General features: G+C 36.8%; 1 protein-coding gene across 2 annotated transcripts in view; it reads left to right on the forward strand.

Annotated features, from left to right (window-relative positions):
• The window catches only part of LOC145767122 (NACHT, LRR and PYD domains-containing protein 13-like), a 207,471-nt gene that overhangs the window by 17,383 nt on the left and 168,976 nt on the right, over nt 1–21,112 (forward strand). For both annotated transcript variants that reach the window (XM_082578884.1, XM_082578885.1), the window contains exons 2-5: nt 4,609–4,770; nt 6,471–6,632; nt 7,038–7,202; nt 7,851–8,012. In XM_082578884.1, coding sequence (XP_082435010.1) covers nt 4,609–4,770; nt 6,471–6,632; nt 7,038–7,202; nt 7,851–8,012 — 651 coding nt within the window. The remainder of the gene's footprint in view (nt 1–4,608; nt 4,771–6,470; nt 6,633–7,037; nt 7,203–7,850; nt 8,013–21,112) is intronic.

Consider the following 21,112-nt stretch of genomic DNA (forward strand, 5'->3'; position numbering starts at 1 on the left):
GTTTCTAAGCGATCTGTTCCGGACGGCCAACCCTAATATCCATAGATGCACGTTTGACTTGTTTATAATTGCAAGTGTGCGATTGCCATCACTGACTTCGCTAGTTGCAACCATCACTTGTTTACATAATTATGTAAGACATACTCCTAGTCATGACATACATCGGACCTTGTCATTAAACTGTTCACAGCGTCTAAAAAGGAATTTATGTTGCAACTTATAGCATGATCATAGCCGTAGGAGATGGGGGGCAGGGGGGGGCGGTCGCTCCCCCGCTGAAAAAAAAAACGCCGCGAATTTGGGAAAAAATCTGCACTTATTTGGGCAAATCAACCTAATCGTGATGTTTCGACATTTTACCAGTTTAGAAACTTTACGTAATTGTCATAATTTATGAGATATAACACATTAGCCTAATATCTTCTAGTCAATGTAAAATGCATTTTCATCGATTTTGAAAATTGTTGCATTGGTACTGCAATTTGGACACAATGATAAGTTTCAATTCAACACCACCTGCAAAAAGTAAAGTGTAAAAGAACATAATTGGCAATTTTGAAACCCTGCTGGGTACTGGTAATCTTATGAGGTTTTATCTTCTTTCTCTATATTCTACTAATGTATTTATTTGTAAAAATATTTGGGCAACAATGTCCAGCAATTGGGCAAATCAATCTTATCATGAGTTTTCAAAATCTTTCTAGTTTAGGAATTTGTTGATAGTGTTGCATTTGGTATGAAATACATTAACATTTTTCTTTAAATGTTAATAAAATGTAGTGTCATCAATTTTCGAACTTTTGTATTTGGTATACAGTATTGCAATTTGGGCAGAATATTAAGCTTTGATTCAGTATATAACTGCAAAATGTGAAATAATGCAATTAGCAAGCAGAGGTAAGCTATTACTAACAATCATTAGGATATACACTACATTTCTTCATTGGTGGAATTTTGAAACCCTGCTGGGTACTATGTAATCTTATGAGATTTTTATCTATAATATTTTTTATTTATAATTTATTATGATTTTTATCTATAATATTTTTGAAAATTTTTGAAATGATCTGACGACATGGATATTTAGCCACTGCTGTCCAGTTATTGTTGAATTCTCAGTTTAAATTGTTGTTGAATCCAGTTAGGCCTAATATACATACATATTATTGTGCCACAAGAAAATTATTTCAATTTGATTGTTTATTTAATTTAAAGTTAATTCAGCCTTGTTTTGCTGCCTGTGTTTTTGTACACTGCCAAGTTGATGACTGTGGAGTTCTTAGACTACGCTATATCAGAGATTGTGAATAATATTGCGTTTTTGACAATATATTTGCAAAGGCAAAATTTGGGCAAAATTTGGAAAATTTGGGAAAATTTTGTTCGCCCCCCCAAATTTTTTACTCTCCTACGGCTATGAGCATGATCAAATGGCCGCAGTTTTAAAAGACAACCTTTCAGGTAAAAGTGTCTATGAAAACTCCGACGTTGTTGTATGGAAAATTATTTTCTGATTAAAAGTAGGCTATTTTTTTCGCTCTTGCATTTTAACAGTGAGAGGAAGTAGCAATAGCGCAATGTAGCCTGCTGATTTTACTGTGTTGTCTTACAGAGTAATGAGCCAATCACTTGCTCTTCAATAGGTCATTATAGCGCAAGTTAAAAATATAGAATGACACCATCATTTATTTTATGCAATGACGTTATTGTCAAAAATAAATTTGAGGTTTTCTTCCGTCAAATTAGACCCATTCATCCCATCCCTATGCCTCACAAGCCACCAGACGACCCAAGGAGTTGTCGTCCAATATCCCTCCTCTGTGTTTCTTTCAAGATCCTCGAAAGACTGACCTATGCCCGCGTCAACCCAATCATCGACCCGCTCCTTCCAAAAGAGAAAGCTGGGTTTTGGCACGGAAAATCCACCATAGATCAGGTCACACTCTTAACTCAAGACATCGAGGATTGCTTTGAGGCAAAAAAGAAGGCCGGCGCTGTCTTTCTAGATCTCACAGCTGCCTATGACACCGTATGGCACCGCGGCCTTACTTGCAAGCTGCTTCGCCTGTTTCGTATGATTATGGAACTCGTCAGGAATCGAAGCTTCACCCTCACCACCGGTAGCTCAAGGCGAAGCAGACTGAGACGCCTGAAAAACGGCGTCCCACAGGGATCGGTCCTGGCTCCACTTCTTTTCAACGTCTACACCACGACCTGCCAACTACGGTCTCCGCAAAATACGCTTATGCGGACGACCTGGCAACTCTCCACTCCACAAAGTCGTGGGAAAATCTAGAAGACACCTTGAGCCAGGACATGAAAACTCTCTCACCTTGTCTCCAAAACTGGCCACGGAAACTCAGGGAAACCAAAACTGTGGCAGCAGCTTTCCACCTCCACAATCGGGAAGCTGATCGTGAGCTACATGTCCAGAACAACGGAAAATCTCTGTCCTTCTGCCTTGAACCAAGATATCTTTGGGTGACACTGGACAGATCGCTCACATACCGCCACCATTTGGTGTCACTGCGCAAGAAACTCACATCCCGCGCTGCGCTACTCAAGCGCCTGGCAGGCTCTAGCTGGGGGGGGCGAGGGCTGATACTTTGCGTATAGCAGACTTAGCCCTTGTCTAATCTTCAGCAAAGTACTGTGCGCATGTTTAGTGCCGCAGTGCTCATTGCCATAACATCGACACTGCCATAAACTGCGTCCTGCTCACAGTGACCGGATGCCTGCGTCCCACACCATTGGAAAATCTCCTCATTCTCGCTGGAATCCAACGCGCTGAGCTTCGTCGCGAAGAAGCCACTCTGTCCCTCGGTCGACGGGCACTGGAGCCTGACCACCTTCTCCACAACAAGATCTCTGCTCTCCCAAACGAGCACCCTCGTCGACTGAAATTAAGACACCCAATCGTGCCAGCCGCTCAACTTCTCATCAATGAAGCCGATGTGCAAGACATCTCTGCGGCTACTTGGGCGGACCATAAATGGAGTTCTGAATGGAAGTCAACCGCCACCAGACTCTATTCGTTCATCCCCGTCGCCGACACACGCCCCATCGGCCTGGCACTACCAAGACAGGCATGGGTGCGCCTCAACCGTCTCCGTACGGGCGTCGGGCTTTTCCGCTCAGCTATGCACCAATGGGGAATGGCTTCTTCCTCCTCCTGTGAATGTAGTGCCGAGGAACAGACCGCAGACCACATCATCAATGACTGTTCCATCTTCAAGCCACCTAACGGAGTGGAAGGTCTGCATGTCATGGATGATGAAACCCAAAACTGGCTGCTCTCTAGTAGCCTTCCAGTGTAGTCCGGGAACATCGTGAATCTGGGGTGGTAAAAGGATATACCCTCGGCCCCAGAGGCTCACACGACGACGACGAGACCCATTCAGAAATTTCAAAAGATGTGTATAGGTTGCCTGAAATACAGTAAACAAAATGACTTTTCATCACTAACGACTTTAAGTGCTGCTCCTTAATCTTTTTAATCCTCCCACGCTGCTCAAAATGATGCCGAATATCTAAAAGTTGATTTTCCTTTGTAAGCTATCAGTAAGGCATTGGATGAAAGTGTTTTCAGTTGAAATAAATAATTCCACCGTCAGGAATCAAAACTTAACAGGTCAAAAATGGGTGATTTTAGAAAAAATAGAATTGTTTAGGTTTGTGAGGCAGACTATCCCTTTATCTCAGAGCAAAAACGGTGTCATTTGTAGATTTCTTATGGTCAAAACTATGGGAAACAATGCGAGAAGCTTAGAAATTTGAATAGTTTTGAATTTTGAACTGGTTTATAGTTTGTTATGTTATGGGTGATTCAGGATAAATAGATAAAGAAGGTTGGGAACCTGATGATGAATATCCACAGACATGGTGCACTCAAAAGCAACTTTTTGTAGCTAGGGATTAAAATGTTTAAAGTGGTACATCTTTTTGTTTATGAATATACTGTTATATTTATTACTGACCATTTGAGAGTTTATTTTACTATAAAGTGTTTTATTGTGATAAAAAGAGTGAGTGCAACCTACCTTCAAATATGTATTGGTTTGGCCCATGATGCAGAATGAAAATCCACGAAAAATAGAAACTGATTTATGTAGTTTCAACAAATGAAAAGAAAACTTAACCCGAAGACCAAAAAGTTAAATTAAAATTTGAAAAATAAATCTGAAATAATCTGAAAAATGACAAACTAAAGCAACAGAAGTCAATTTTCTTTCACTGAATTGAAGAGATCCCTAAGATCGAAACAGTTGACCTCTATCTGTAGTTAGTAGACAGGTATTTTTTAGTTATTCTTATTTATTGTTATGTTTCATTATTAAGTAATTGTTTGAAATTTTTAAAACGAGTTTCGAAGTCATGTAATTTTCAATTTGTGTAGAGCTACACACATGTGCTTGTGAGGTTGATAAAGTTCTCCAGTTTGTTTCCTCTACTGTATCTAAAGTCATTTGAATGATCTCATTTGTTGTTTTAATGTAACAGTATTCTACAATAACACAACATTACTGAGCGTCAATATTAACGTATTCAATTTCTAGCTCATGTAGTACATAATGATTATATTACATGTAATATATTATTTGTTTGCAGATAAATGAGCTCGATCTTTGTGAAATTCTTATCGACGACAAAACGGCTGCTTGGCTGGCGAGTGGCATTCCAAACATCAAAACGTTGCATCTGAAGTTATGCGAACTCGAAAGCAAAGCTGTGATCGTGATATCAGACAAGATTTCTTGTTTGAAAGAACCGGTAAATATTGAGCAATTGCTTTAAAATGTTAGGTTTAACTATGTAATTTTAGGTTTAAACTTGCATTTAGCCTACTTGTAGCAAAGATTAAACTGTCATTACTTATTTTAAGTCAGCCACGGCATAATAATTTTAAAAAGACATTTGATCATTATGAAAAAAGGAATTATTTGCATCACCAGCGGTACTGCTAAAAATAAGACTTCACCCGAATATGCACACAATTCGCACACACAAGAACCAAACAACGTCAATCAATCAACCGCATTATCCCCGAGTAAGGCCGTGAGTTCCACTTTGTGAAGATTGTATTCCCTGCATGGGTTTCAACAGCAGAAAAGTCACAACCATCCTTGTCCGTTTTTCATGTTCATATGGGTAGGTTGCTGCAGGTTCAGGAAACTATCGTAGAGTTTCCACACAATATAACTGCACAATTTATGTGTTCCGTTCGATACTCCGCCCATCCTGAAAACTGGATGGATCCTGAAAACTGGAAAACTGGATGGCGTCGCGCGCTTCGTCTTGTGGTCGGTGGAATATCACAGTTTCTTGCTCTCCTCGGACAGTTCGATCGTCGACGGATTGTTGGTCTGGTGACCGTTCCCCAGCCGCTTCAGGCAGTATAAAGTAACCGTGCTTATACTGCCCCACAGTAGAATTAGTGACTTCTCGACCTGGAGATCTGGTTTCGCTTTTTCGATTGCTCTTCCTTGGCCGCTTCGGTTGGCCAGCAATATGCGTTTGACAACACCAGCAACAAACAATTCTTGTAACTACAGCCTCACGATTGAAGTGACCAGAACCACACAATTGAAGATGTTCTTTCTTTCTGGTAACAGCTATGCATTAACTGTTACCCAACCTGTCTTCTTTCTAACTTTTTACTCAAGTTCCACTACTTCCACATGTGTTGAGTTAAGATGGTATATTGTCAAAAAGAGACGGGTTCAATTGTGATGTGGAATAGTCACTTCACACTCTTATTACGTCCGTCCGTTAGATTCACACATCGTAAAAGAAAGACGAAGCACGTTTGGAAAACACAAGTTAGAAAAATAGAGAAAGAATGACGAGAGATTGTCGCTCAAGCGTGACAGTACATCGCAATGATGACGTCACGATTGCGCGACAATCTATGTCACTATACGGAGACAGATAACTTGGCCATAATTTCGTGAACACCGCTTCAAAATCTATCCAACCATAAACATATTCTCCCAGAAGAGCATCTTAAAAACAAGTCTTTGCAAGAGACTAAAAGTTTTTTCAAATAAGTTAAGGAAATCTATGATATTTTTTTTCATGATTCCGATTGTAATTTTGTGCCAATTTCAAAATGCTCTCTGAAAGGTAAAACAGGTTTTTGCCTTCTCACACACCGATTTGGCTAGCTTTCAATTCTCAGTATTTCTCTCCACTTTTTTTTTCAATGCCGTACCTCAAAGTTTTTTTGATCACATTTTTTATCCAAAACAACCTTGAAGATATTCCAGTATAACAAAAAATATTTATCTGGCAACACTGTTGCAAACCAGTACTTGTTGTCACGTGAGGTCAACTGGCCATCAGATTGGTTGTTACAACTATACAGTCTTTCATTTTAATCGATGACGAATTTTTAAAAAATGTGACTTAAGTAATGTGCGTTCTCATCTCATCAATTTATCTCATTTGTTATGATGCATTTGTGTTTGTAGATGGATGAGCTCGATCTTAGTGGTAATTCCATTGAGGATGACGCGGCTGCCAAGTTGACAGAGGCGATACCAAACATAAGAAAGTTGAATCTGGGAAGTTGCGATCTCACCAGCAACGCCATTATCATGATTTCAGATGCGATCGCTTGCTTACAACAACCAGTCAGTAATTAGCAATATTTACATAGTTTCATTATTAGTTAATGTGGTATATTGCCTGAAACATTTTTCATCAACTGTTTGTTCAAACTGGATAACTCTCTTTAAGGCGAATAGGCTACAATTCAGAAGTTGTGCAAGCTTCACTACACTTTCATTAGGAAATTAAAAAAAATATTATTTTAACAGAGTTTTTACAACAAATCGAGTGCTTACAATAGATATTTTTGAGATATTAGAAATTTTTAATGTTTTTGACTTTTTTGTAAAGTAAAACGTGATATTTTACCTCCGATAATTTGTTTCTTGATGGTTTGTTAAAAATTGATTTAGGATCAGTTCACTTTATTATCAATCTATTTACTTCAACAATTTATCTCATTTGTTATGATGCATTTGTGTTTGTAGATGGATGAGCTCGATCTTGGTAACAATTCCATGGAGGATGAAGTGGCCGCTGCCAAGTTGAAAGAAGCGATACCGAACATAAGAAAGTTGACTCTGATGGATTGCTGTCTCAGCAACGATGACATGATCATGATTTTCGATGCGATCGCTTGCTTACAACAACCGGTTAATAGATAGCATATTTAAATTTCATTTTCAATATTAATTTAAGTTTTAGTCTATATCACCCAAAACATTTTTCATCAACTGCTTGCTCAATCCTAATGCGAATACAGAATAATTCTTCGACCCTAGATTCGAACTCACGTTATATGACACAACAAGGTACATGGAGCAATGCAGTTATTCAATCATGAAAGATTAAATTTATTTTTGACTACAAAAAATTTACATTTACTTTGCTTTGGATGCCGTTAGAAATACTTTAAATTTATTTAGTTTCATCATATCTAATTTTATTAACAATTCGAACTTTCTGCATAAAAGGTGATATTTAGAATATAAATATTAAACTAATAGTCCTGGATATACAGCCTACGAGTTTAATTACCGTATATCTTCATTGGAAAATTTAAGCAAGACTGTTTTAAAAGTATTTTAGGCGTAGAATCCAACGATCGAGTGCTTACGATAGACATTTTTGAGATATTAGTAATTTTTAATGTTTTTTGTTGACGTGAAAAGTGATATTTTACTTCTGGTAGTTTGTTGAAAATCAATACAAGCCTTGCACTTCATTTTCAATCTATTTACTTTAACAACTCTAGCAACTCTTTAACAACTCTATTTGTTGTGATGCATTTGTGTTTGTAGATGGATGAGCTCGATCTTAGTGAGAATTTGATTGAGGATGACGCGGCTGCCAAGTTGAAAGAAGCGATTCCAAACATAAGAAAGTTGAATCTGGGGTATTGCGGTCTTACCAGCAAAGCAATGATCATGATTTCAGATGCGATCGCTTGCTTGCAGCAACCGGTAAGTGTTTAGCAAATATTTACATAGTTTCATTATTAGTTATTGTTGTATATCACCTAAAACATTTTCATCAACTGTCCGTTCAAACTGATGAAAGGCGGGTTGAGACTTAAACTAGACTTAGTTTAAACTACGTGCGTATATCGTGCGTTGTGACTCTCACAGCTCGTGTTTGCACTTCTTGTGTTTTTCATGTGTATTGCACTACGTCATTTGAAAAACATAGGGAATTCCCCTACATTGATGCCAATTATAGCTGAGCTTGTTGACATTTTTCACAACTCAAGAGCTTAATGAAGTTCTGACTATTCTATCATTACAATACATTTTAATTTTTACATGATTTGCACAAATAATTTTCTCAAAAAGAAACAAGCCCACGACTAAGCAAACTCTAACTTACAATTAAAGTAGCTATATTATTACACTATAGCCTAATATCTCCGCAGAACACTCTTTTAGGCAATTATATTGCTAAGGGAAGTCAAAAACTAAAATATTTTGCAAAATGATATTGAGTGTAGAGTTCCTTAACACTTTAAAAACATCATCAGAAACACTTAACTACACCGAGCATGTTCTTCTGTTCAAATACAATTTATAGCCTGTAGGCCAACACCAATGATTGCCATTGTAGTTTCTTGATAGGCATGAGATATATGTTAAGTTTTTGATTGAAAAATCTTGGATTTTAAACCTATGTTTAGCAAACACTTTGAAAACTGAACTGTTTTCTGGACATAGGTTTAATACACTCTGAGCTCTTTATATTTTATACTCAGATTGACCAGACCTTCCAACAACTTTTGTCTAATCTTGGATTACTTGCAGAAATGTGTGCCTTAAATGTTTTGTTTGCTTTTTAAAAGAATGAATTATTCCTTTAAATACAGTGCCAGTAATCTTTACATTTATTAGGCAAAAACATCTTTACATGAAAATCAATATGTGTGTTTGACTTACTGTTCTCGCTATACGCAACGCGTTAAGAAATCTTTATGGTTACATTAAAAAAAACTTCCTGGCTTCCTTTACCTCACAGCCATTACTCTGAGTGTCGCGTGTTGTGTCGCATGATGGTGAACAATCAGGTCGGTAAAAAGGGACAATTTGTTTCATTTTCCTAAAATTTTGAGGACCTACAAAAATTATTTCAAAAACTAAAATAGGTCGAAAGAAAATGCAAATGAAGGAACAATCTTGTGCCTTGACTTTATTAGGAAAGGGATTCTGTATTTGATATGACTAGAGTTATTGGTGTCTAAAAGGGGCAGTTTATCAGTTAAAAAAAGGTACAATAAATAATTGAATTAGTAGTACAGAACAAAACACATAAAAAAAAGAACGAGTTATCAACAAAAGTAAAGCAATAGTCAGCAAAAATAGTTCAATGTTCATTGTTCAATTCAAATAGTTCAATGCATCAGTTAACATCAGCGTAGAGTTCAGAAAGTAGATAATGCCATAGGTTGGTTTTAATAGTTTGAAATGAGCTATATTGTTTTTTGAATAAGTAAAACGACAACATTGTTATGTGCTTTGGAATGTTATTCGACAAGGTTGCTTCAGCATATTTGATTCCTTTTTTTTCCAGAATTGGAATTCATTAGTTTTATATAGTTTCATTCTAAGCATTTCTGGTTGTGTATTTGTGAATTTCTTTTGTTTTTGTGAACATGTTTTCAAAATGTCTTGGTAATATACTGTATTATGATGAATTTTAAACATTACTTTTCCTGGTTCTAGTTTATGAATATCCTCTATCTTAAGTATGTCAAACTGTTTATATTTGGGGAAAAGTTTTGTATTGTGTTCACAGTTAGCCATACTGTACATTTCAGTGCATTATTTTGCATGGTGTTCGAAATTTTAAGTTTGGTGGAGTCAGCAATGCCCCAGCTTGTAACATCATATGATATTGCAGATGAGTATGTATAAGAGCATAGTACAACATCATTTGTGTTTATGTTTATCTGGATAATGTTTAATCTTGTACATAGATTTTCGCAATTGTTTTGTCAGTTTTTATATATCGTCAGACTAATAAAATAATGGCGTAACTCATTTTTTCTTGTTTCGAGATAATCGAAAAAAACTGTCTACACGGTTGTTTTTATCATATTTGTTGTTCAGTTAAACGAAAATAGCATGTCGATGCAAGTAAAATGAGCATGTATACCTTGATTTGTTTCATTTTGCATCCCATAATGGGTTGGCATGACTTAGGCCATTTTGTGAATGCACTGACATGACTTAGACCATTTGATATTTTGAGTTTATCAATATGAGTTTTTTAACGGTGACATAATAACAGTGATAATACGACTAGAATTAACAGGAAAATCCCTAATAGCAACTCCAATCTAACGATAGGAGTTATATTTCATGCTAGACTGCATATTTCGCCCAAAAACAGTTCACAGTTGGCAAGACAAGCTGAATAAATTATCAGTAATGAGGCAAATTATCAAAAAAGGAGTGGCACAATGTTGGCATAACATGTTTCATAGATTGGAGATCATTGTACTTCCTCAATTTGATTGGAAGATGGCTTGAAAAAATAGGAATCTATGTAGTGTCGTCTAAGTTTGTTTGTGTTCGCTGTGGCAGATCCTCCCATTGTGCAGCCTCACATAATGGGACCTTGTACAATGCCTTTCCACTGCTTTCATGACTTCGGCCTCTAAGATCATGAACCGTGGGATCTCCAGCTTTCTTTCCAGGCCTAATACTCAACAAGCATCATCCATCGATTTTCATAAAATCACTGTGTTGCATCCTCTGTACATTGTTGGGATGCGGTCTGATCCTGGCATTCTGGATGATAATTTCGTAATCTCTCGTCGTAAAAATGTTGTTCACCAATTTTCGCTCGATGGGACTGTGCATGCTATCGCACTCCATTTGAGTGAGACCAGCCACGAGTTCCTTCTGAGTAATAGTCATGTCATGCTTCCATGCAAGGGCACAGTAGGCACTGGAGACATTAGAGTTTCTATTTTGATATCCACACCCATCACTCCAAATAACTATCTCCTCCAGACCGGGGCTTCCACAAATTACCCATTCGAAATGATTAAACTGCAAGAAAGCGAATACTTCACAGGGAAAATCACTTTCTGTTTCATTCCAAATTGAGCAATAAGCATCTTTTGATTCAAGATTGAATAGTGTAAAATTGTGTACATGCAGCTTGGTTTTATAGTAGGCTACATAGGCTACTGCTTGCCTTAGTTTTAGGACACAGAAGTACAGCCTGTAAATCCATTGTCCATACGGATTTTACTGTGCTAGCGGACTCTTTGTCTTCATCTTCTCATCTCAAGCTTCATTCTTCTACTTGATATGGTCATCGTATTGTTCCTTGGTAATAATACTGTATTTGAATGAAACACACACGTCGCACTGTCCCTTACGTGGTATGAACAGAGCACCCGGCAGCCCGTTGCAACCAGTTCCCCTGAAGCTGCACGTTTCGATCTTATTGGGCCGCAGTGGACATGGAGCTGGCCAAGAGTGTGTGTGCGGCCCTCGCGTAGTGACCACCACCGTAAATAAACATACAAGCAAATGGCCTAAATTGTTTCAATTTGGACCTGGACCAAACAAAGCCCAATGGCGATGATATAACGGGTAACGGGGACAGGCTTGGTAGAGTTGGAAGCCTCCAGCCTGGTTTCACATATTGGCGGCGGATCTATGATGATCGTCTCCCAGTGCCTTTTGCCCACGTCTTTTCCACCACAGACTGGGCCTCCAAAGCCACATACGACATCACCATCCAAACTCAATTTGAAGATCAACCAATGCTCGGACACGAGCTGGAGCCGACGATGAAAACGGAGAAGTTCTCATTATGAAATACTTCCCTAAAAAAGGCTGTGCTCAATGGTAGTATTCCTGATGATTCAGCAAGCTCTTTAGCTCGTGGATAAGAACTTCAGCTGCATGGAGACATGGGCCCAGGAATGGAACGAGCTGCCACATATCCCTTCCCAGTTTTCAGTTAAACCAGCACTCTCTATCCCTCCTGGAGCAGACTTCTCAAGAAAGGCATGGGTCACATTGAACAGGATCAGATGTGACGTTGGCTGCACTGGAGCTAATCTGCTTAGGTGGGGGTTGCATAATACGCCGATATGTGTCTGCGGAGCGGCAGAACAAACAATGCAACACATACTCCACGAATGTCCCATTTTGCGGCCCCCAAGTGAAATCATTGGTATTCGACAACTGGACCCAACTACCGTATCATGGCTGCACGATGAGCCATTGCCAATCTAAGCTACTACAAGTCAAACGAGGAAAGAAGAAGAAGAAGCAAGCTCTTTGTATTGCCGATGAAGTTGGGTTATGGTATAGTTCCAGGGTACAAGAATTTCTTCTTTCTGTACATTGTGACCTTTCTACAGTAATGGGAATCTACAGTAGGCAAGTCATTGAGAAATTTCGCCAAAAAGTGATTTTCCTCTTTTCCCACTTTGGCACATTTAAGCTACCTACACATAAAAGTCAATTCAAACGTTTTAAAATCTATGTTTTCCTATGTTCTCCTTCTCCCATCTGTGAAACTCAAGAATGATGGCGAAGAACTCAGCAACGAGCTTATGAAGTCGCCAAGTGTGATATTAAGCTGAGAATTAATTAGGTACCGTATCCAACAATGACTTGTTACAAAAACCTGCCATGGGTGCTAGAAGACTCCGAGAAAAGGCGCATTGAGAAAATCTGACCTGTATCACAGTTTGATAAGTCGCACTACCAGAGTGCTAGGAAAATGAAGCTTCTCAAAGGAACAGAGAGAAAACAGATTGATTTAAGTAGGGTGGTTACTTGAAAATGGCCAAGATTACGATACATAAAACAGAAAACACATAATTATTTTGTGCTAACCTAATCGTCTTGACTTGTGATAAAGTGGAAGCTCTATTTCTGTACAATTTAAATCGTCGTCTTCAGACCATCTCCTCTGTTGGAGGAAAGCTTTACTTCCAGCAAACGATTAAAAAGATTTGTAAAATGGCCTAAGTCATGCGTTTGAGTTAGGCCATTTTACATTTTTATGAAAATACCACTTTCCCGTTAACGTAGGTTTTAGAAAATTATGTAGCAGATGCGCTACATTTTAGGGACCTACAAAACACTAATATCTCAATTTCGTCAAAAAGTGAGTTACGCCATTATTTTATTAGTCTGACGATATGATATGTCCATTTCATTTTGCCATCCATTAACCCTATCTTAATTCGAGCTGTTTTCGTAGGCGAAAAGCATGTCCCGGTCGCGAATTTTTTTTCCCACGACATTCCTGTCTCATTTGCATATTTTGGTAAAAGTTTGTATTAAAACCGTGTGAATGCAACAGTTTCTCGTTGGCACGGTTGGTTCAGTGGTTTCTTCCTCTGCTTAGTTATCGTGAGAACGAGAGTTCGACGCCCGTCGAAGTCAAACTCTTTTTTTCTTTAAAAGAGCTTTTCAAAAAAAGTAGGGTTTGAAAGCTTATATTTTATTAGGCTATCATTGCAGAATTTCATTGGCAAATAGTTATTTCGCAATCTGAATCAACCAATCTCTCAAAACACTTTCGGAAAATCTGACTTTTAGAGTGACTAGAATCAATGAGACAGGAATGTCGTGGGAAAAAATTTCGCGTCCCGGTCTATCTTAGCCCCGTGCTAATTGATCGCTAATAATGGGAGCTATGAAAATTACAGAGCCAAAATATTTTACAAGATAATAGCCATTTGTATTGTGCCTATAGAAATTAAATTTTTACCCAACGAATTTATTGAAATAAAGTGTTTGAGATGAAAAAATGTCAAAAAATCGATTTCTATTGTAGCCTACTTTCCTAAAGATAGTTTCAAAATTGAAATTTTTAAATTATAACATAAAGTAATGCTAAACTAAACTAAATTTATTTTGCTCGTAAATATAAGGCATTTTGGGCGGTTTTGCGTTTCAAAGTAATTGCACTAACATTTATATTGCACTTACATTAAATTATATTATATGTAGCATTGCACGAAAATGTCTAACCCCTGAGACGAAACGCTTATTGTGAAGGGTAGAAAGGTAGAAAAAGGACCAGGGTGGGTTTAGAAAATTTGCAAAGAATAAAAACTAAAAGTCAAGAAATTTTACATTTGTAACATATTTCCTTCTGAGAAATATTTCACTACTAGAGTGGGGCGTCCTCATAAAACCCCGTGTCGCTACAGATAAGGTTAATACATCCTAGTACTTTACATTATCAGTGCGATCAATTTGGGTTCCGTTGATAGATATTGTAAAGTTTTCATATTTATTATTACCTCTTTTCTTGATTAGTATATACATAGTTTTGTAACAATTGAGAGAAATCTTGTTGCTTCAAAGTCAATTATCAACTTGCAGTAGTTCTTTGTTAACATTAATTTGATGGTCATTTAATGTGATTGTTAAATGTTGACATTGATAACAGGGTGTCATCAGCAAAGAGAGCGGTTTGATAAGACGAAGCCAATGGCATATCGTTGAAATACAATAAAAACCACAATGGTCCAGGAACTGAGCCTTGTGGGACTCCACATAATATATGCTCGGAGTTAGATATAGTATTGTTGATGCATGTATATTGTGAAAGGTTATTTAGATAGCTATTTTATGAATATAGAGGAATCCTTCTGATACCATAACAGTTTTCAATCTTTTTTAACAGTAAAGCATGATCCACAGTATCGAAGGCTTTTGGTAAATCCAAGAATATAGTACATGCGTGGATTCTTTTATCCTTATTGGATAATATATTACAGTACAACAGACATCAGAGACTGCAAAACATGTATAGAGATCATGTCGAAAACCATATTGATACTGTGATAATAAGTTATATTTCTCTACGTATTCATAGATACGCAATGAAATCATTGTTTCAACAATCTTTGATAGAGGAGGGAGAAGTGAGGCAGGACGGTAATTGCTGCAAATAGTTTTTGAGCCCTTTTATAAATTGGTACTAGTTCGGTAACTTTCAGGCATTGTGAAAAAATACCCTGACTTATGCATTTGCTCATTATTTGGCTAAATATAAGAGAAATTACACAGTTTGACATATTGAGAAATTTTATTCGACTATCTCCTCTTCTCACAGATTTTTTACATTTAATTTACCAATGTATTGTTGTACCTCATTTGGACTTGTTTCTTTCAAGTAGAAGGAATTAATAGGACTTTTCATTTTCTTTGGTGGTGACATGTTTGGTGGATTAATTTTGGATGCCATGCTTGGTGCAACAGTGCTAAAGAACTCATTAAAAATGTTTGATATATCATTGTCATTAGTACTAATCTGTTTCTGTTCATTTTCTCGTGAATGATTCGAAATATTGTCATTTTGTTTTGCTTGCAATATCGTGTTTATAGTCTGTTATACTGTAGTTTTGCTGGATTATTTTTGTTTATATTTACACAGTCTTGATAGTGTTGTTTTTTTAGCTGTTTCAATAAGATTATTTAACTTATTTCTATATATTTCGTACTGCAAGAAAGAACTTTCAAGTCTGTTTTTAATGGATTTTAAAATGTCTTTTGTGATCCATGGCTTTTGAATTAGCTTTCTGTGTTTTCTTGATATGGTTTTTAATGGTGCATGTTTTCTAGAATTGATTTGCATCAGTAAATAAAGGTGCTGAAGCCATGCTCTACTGTGTTGTTGTATATTTTCCAGTGCAGGAATGAGTCATGCAGTTCTGTCAGAAGCAGTTTAGAGTCAACATTACTCATGTTTCTAGTAATTATTTTAGTGCTAGAGGTATATTTTACTATCATATCACACTATTTTTTAACTTATTCGAATACATATTATGATCAAATAATGTAGCACTGTAGTTTGTAATTCGAGTTGGTTTATCTATGAAATTTTCACATCCACAACTAATAAGTTCATTAATGTAATTTTTAAGTTTATCACATAAATTATACGAAAGCTGGATAAATATTAAGTCTCCGCATATATAGTAGTTAAGTTTGTTCTGTTTATTTTACTTAAAACGTTCAAAAAATGTTTTGAAATTCACCAAATACATGAGTGGAAAGTCTTTATATGATATCAATTACAGCGGATTTGTCTTTTTGTAAAATTTCAACTCATGTAGATTCACAATCGATGCCATCTAGCTCTCGTTCAGGTCTTACCTTAAAATTTATCTCATTTTTAATATATAGTCCTACCCCCCAGCATTTATGGTAGTATCACAATGCACAAAAGTAATACCATTTAATTCGTTTATGGATGGGGAGAATATTTAAGTATTTTGGTTTGAGTTAATGTTATAATATCAGCGTATTTGTCCACAATTATCAGCAAAACCTCTATTTATGAGAAGCTTTTTTTAACTTCTTATATTAATGTGAAGAATACTTCACTTTTTTTTGTTTTTCCATGTTTACTAGATTTCCAAATTCAGTTAAATCATAATATTTGGATGTGACAGCTTTTGTGTTGAATGTTTCATGAGACGTCTCGTCCATTACGAAAAATCAGAAATATTTCTATCCGAAACAAGATAAAAATTATAGTCTGGTTAATCAATCTGATTCTGTAGAGTAAGCTGACAGTGAAGCATCTATGTTAACTAATAAAAGTTTGTAGCCCTGTTTGTAAAAGTCAACATTTATGCCACATATAAACAAACCATCATGATTGTTAATATTAATCCATCCTCCTGTACCTTCGTCAATGTCTCCCTCATTGTTACTTCCAGCTTCTTTGGCAGATTTTTTTATTCTGATACGCTTATTTATGGTGTGTGCGAGTACAAATTCTCTGTTGCATTCCTTCTTGATTGTATGCACGTAATCAAATTTTATTGCAGTCAGGTCCTCTGTAATAAATGCCTATTTGTAGTCTGCTGATGTTTTGAGCTGTCTTTTCGCTTTGATTATTTTGTTGCCCTTTTTGCAGCTGGTAAACAGCACAATGGTTGGGGTACCACCCTTAGGGCGTGGCTTTCCTAGTCGATGAACACGTTGTACATCGTTCTCCACCAGGTCGACTTTACCGCCTTAGCAATTTTTAACGCTATCTCCTCTCCATTGTCATTATGTGTGCTACGTTCTGCCATAGATGCATAGATTGGTGCGTCTACCGCATTGTTCTAGTTGATCGTTCTTCAGAATATTCAAATTCACTGCTTGTTTTAAACATAGATTTTCTTTGCTCAGTATTTTTATATTGATTTTGCTGTTTTTCAATTTTTAGTTTAGCGGCTTGACTTCTTTTACTAAACTTCTAACTGTGCAGCGAATTTTTATTACTTGTTTTCTGTCTTCTCCAAAACTATTGCCCGGTGATGACTTCTTTCCACTTGGCATGCTTAAGATTTGTTACACACAGAGGACGCATACACTCGTCCGTTCACTATCGCTGTAAGCTCTTTACGATTATGTACTACACAATCACAATGTGTAGTGATTGTGTAACTAATTCTTCTAATAATATTATGATAGGCTACAGGATTAATATCTGTTTATTATCTGCTTCCATAAGATATTAGGAAAATATATTCAATGCAATTTAATTTTATTTATGACAAGCAAATTGAATAGAAAAACCAAAACAGTTTAACAATAACATATTTGCATGTTATATGCATTTATTTACACTTTATCAAAACTGTTTTCAAAATGATTTCATTCACAGTGATCATTGTTGATAAGTATGGAAACATATCACTTTTGTAATGCATCGTGACTTGGTTTAGCAGTCAGAATTTTTGACGCTTTTTGTTTTTGGAGTGCATAAAGGACTAATTTGGAACGAGCTCCTACCGAAGCAAGTAACTACTTTTGGATAGGTTGTTGTTCAAATACCATGTTACACCATTGGGCTACCTTACGTTTCTGTATTCAACCGCTAACCAGACAGCAAGTCATACATTTTTTGCATCGATTCAACGTCTCTAGACGTTGAAACAATCTTAAAAACGAATAAATAGCACCCTGGAATGTGCTGCAAAATACAAAGTGTTTCTTGAACATGTACAACCAAATTGGACAGTGTGAAACGAAAACTGTACTGAACACAATTGACACAAATAAAACTTTTACTAAAGCTCATCGCTTGATTTAGTTTTAATATCGTGTGATGACAGTATGTTTGCAAAAGTGTAGACTATATCATGTGGCTTAACCTGAAACAGTTTCTATTTTTATGCGCTTGTTTGATCTCATTCTCTGCAAATGTTGAGACAAAGCAAAAGATTTTTACAATGCCTCCGACAAAATAACAAGCAACGCAAGTCGGACGCCAATTACGATTTCATTGAGGCGTGGACAACGTGCAGACGTAAAAGATTATAATCGAACACAAAAGAACGGCCATTCACACTCAAATATAAGGTAATTAAGAAGCGGTTTCTCAAGTCAAACAAAAAAGTATGACCAACAATCAAATTAATTGATTTTTCAAGTTGTGCTGTTGAACAAATTGCAAACGATTTTCGATGTTGTGTTCTCAGATAAATTGCCTAAATCATGTGAAAATTTTATTAATCTATTTTGCGTAGTTTTTGAGTTACACGAGCTCAAAGTGCTTGTGTCGAACCGACCCCCCCCGTCAGCAGGTCAACTGGCCAAAAGACGTCACAGGAAATACAGTTAAGTAGCTCAATTCAATTTAAGTAATTCAGAACAAGAATATCTGCAATTAATGACCTAGTCATGTTGGAGAAGAAAACGGAAAAGAATACAAAAAAAGATGCTTGAGAAAAAATAATACCTGAAGATTACCTGCTAGTAGTGAATGGGACAGTTGGAAACAAAAAGGTAAAAATTTTACATGATTCTGGTTCTACGAGTATAATGGTGAAGAAAGATTTAGTAAAAGACAGTCAGTTAACGGGAAAAACCGGTCATGTGATGTTGATTAATAACACTTCAATCCAAGGACTGTTAGCGAAGATATATATCGAAACTCCGTATCGTAGTGGGACTGTGGAAGCGTTATGTTTACGAAACCCTTCAGTTGATCTTATAGTCAGAAATGTTACTGAGAGAGATTCTGAAGTTACATGTTATTCTTGTGGCAAGAATGGACACTTTGCTCGAGATTGTTCTGCAGATAATCAGCGACGATCTCACGATCACAGATACTACGAGCGCGAAGAACCGAGGAGAGGAGGCAGGCGACAACCATTTGGAGTTTGCTATGGATGCGGTAGACGCGGACACTTCGCCAAGGAGTGCGTTGCTGACGGCGGATATTCGGAAAACAGACGTTGCTGTGACAACCACTGCTACCGATGTGGGAAGATTGGACACATAGCCAGGAGCTGCCCCTTTTGATGAAAAGGTTTGCTACAATTGTCACAGAGAAGGTCATCTGGCCAAGGACTGTCCGGAGAGGAAGTGTTTCCGATGCAAGAAGATAAATCATCTTGCTCGCCGGTGCACTGAAGACATTGAGGACGGTGGAGACTTTTGCAGTAAACGAGATAATTACTGTTTTGAGAAACGCTGTCGTTGGTAGTTCATGCAACGATGGACTAATGAGTCGTTGGAGATAACTTATGAGAACTGTTTTATTGAGTAATTAATTGTTTTGTAATGTGTTTTGGACAAAATCATGGACAAATACAATGAAATCAGTAAAAAATACGGAATGAAACTCAATTTGAAGAAAACAAAGACAATGCTGATCGAAAAAAGCAATGAAAATAATTAAATAAAAATTAAGCTAGAAGGAGAACAGTTGAATCAGGTCACCATGTACACATACCTAGGGTTCCTCATTACACAGGATGAAAGATGCACCAATGATGTAAAAAGTAGAATTGGTTAAGCAAAAGCGTCATTTTGGAAATGCAAGGAATTTTTAAGAGGAGATATATATTTACAATTAAACCTGAGACTTTTATCTCGTTACATCAAACCAGTCATGTCATAAGGAAGTGAAACTTGGACCTACAGTAAAGAAATTCACAAAAAAAATTAATGCTTTTCAACTCTGGTGCTACAGAAAAGTATTGAAAATATCATATAAACCAACATTACAAACGAAGCAATTGGGAAAAGAATTGGAGGGCAAGATAGATGGGCAAACGACTTAGCAAAACAAAAGATGAAATTCGCGGGACATATTTTGAGAGGATCAGCAGGACAGCTACATCAATTGGTTATTGAAGGTATGGTGGAAGGAAAGAGGTGCAGGGAAAGAAGGAGACGAACATGGGGAGATGACGTGATACAGTGGGCTGATTTGTCAAGCATCGGAGAAACAAAAAGAGTAGCGGAAGAACGTGACTTGTGGAAGAAAATGACAGCCAATCTTCGGATCGGAGACGGCACGTGATGATAAATGTGTTTGGTAATGATTGTGTTGTTATATTGTTTGCAACAATATTCTAAGGGGGGCGTGTGTCACAATCAATGTGCAAGGCCTCGGACGGGCTGCTTTGTACCTTGACCGAACGTGCTGTTTTGATAGTGAAATTCTTGTGCGATATGTTATTATCGGTTACTGTCCGGTAGTAACCCTTGATTGCGAAATCTTTATTATGTGACGTATTTCTAGAACATTTTGTTGACATGCGAACCTAGAATGTTCTTTTGTTTTTCACAATTTTCAGATGTTGTTTGTTATGATGTAGCATTACGTAACCTTCTCGAAGTTACTAGTCCAAACAACCTGCAATAAATAGTGATGTAATTCGAGAATTGTATTATGATGAATTATGAATGAGTTGTAGATTGTTGTTGTTGTGGTAGTGGGTAATAGATGCGGAGATTATCGTTGATTGAGAGTTGAAGTAATTGAATACAAGTAGATGAAAATTGGTGCTGATATAAATTGTGTTCGAAATTAGAGTTATTTTAGAAGACTTTCGTTAAAGTCCTTCAAGAATTTTCATTATCATTTCACTAGTAGAACCATTCGACATTTAATTGACTGCCTTTCGGTAATATCCCATTAAACTACGTCATTGAACCTTTCTAAGTCTCTTTCCTGGTAAGAGATAGAAAGAAATTGTGACAGATTCTAATTCCAAACAAGTAGCACACTTTTAAACTATGAAAGCTCAACTAAAAAGTAAAACTAGCCCAATTCCGCGGGAAAATCG

This window comes from Aplidium turbinatum, chromosome 3 (genome assembly GCF_918807975.1).
Source record: "Aplidium turbinatum chromosome 3, kaAplTurb1.1, whole genome shotgun sequence".
Lineage (NCBI taxonomy): Eukaryota > Metazoa > Chordata > Ascidiacea > Aplousobranchia > Polyclinidae > Aplidium > Aplidium turbinatum.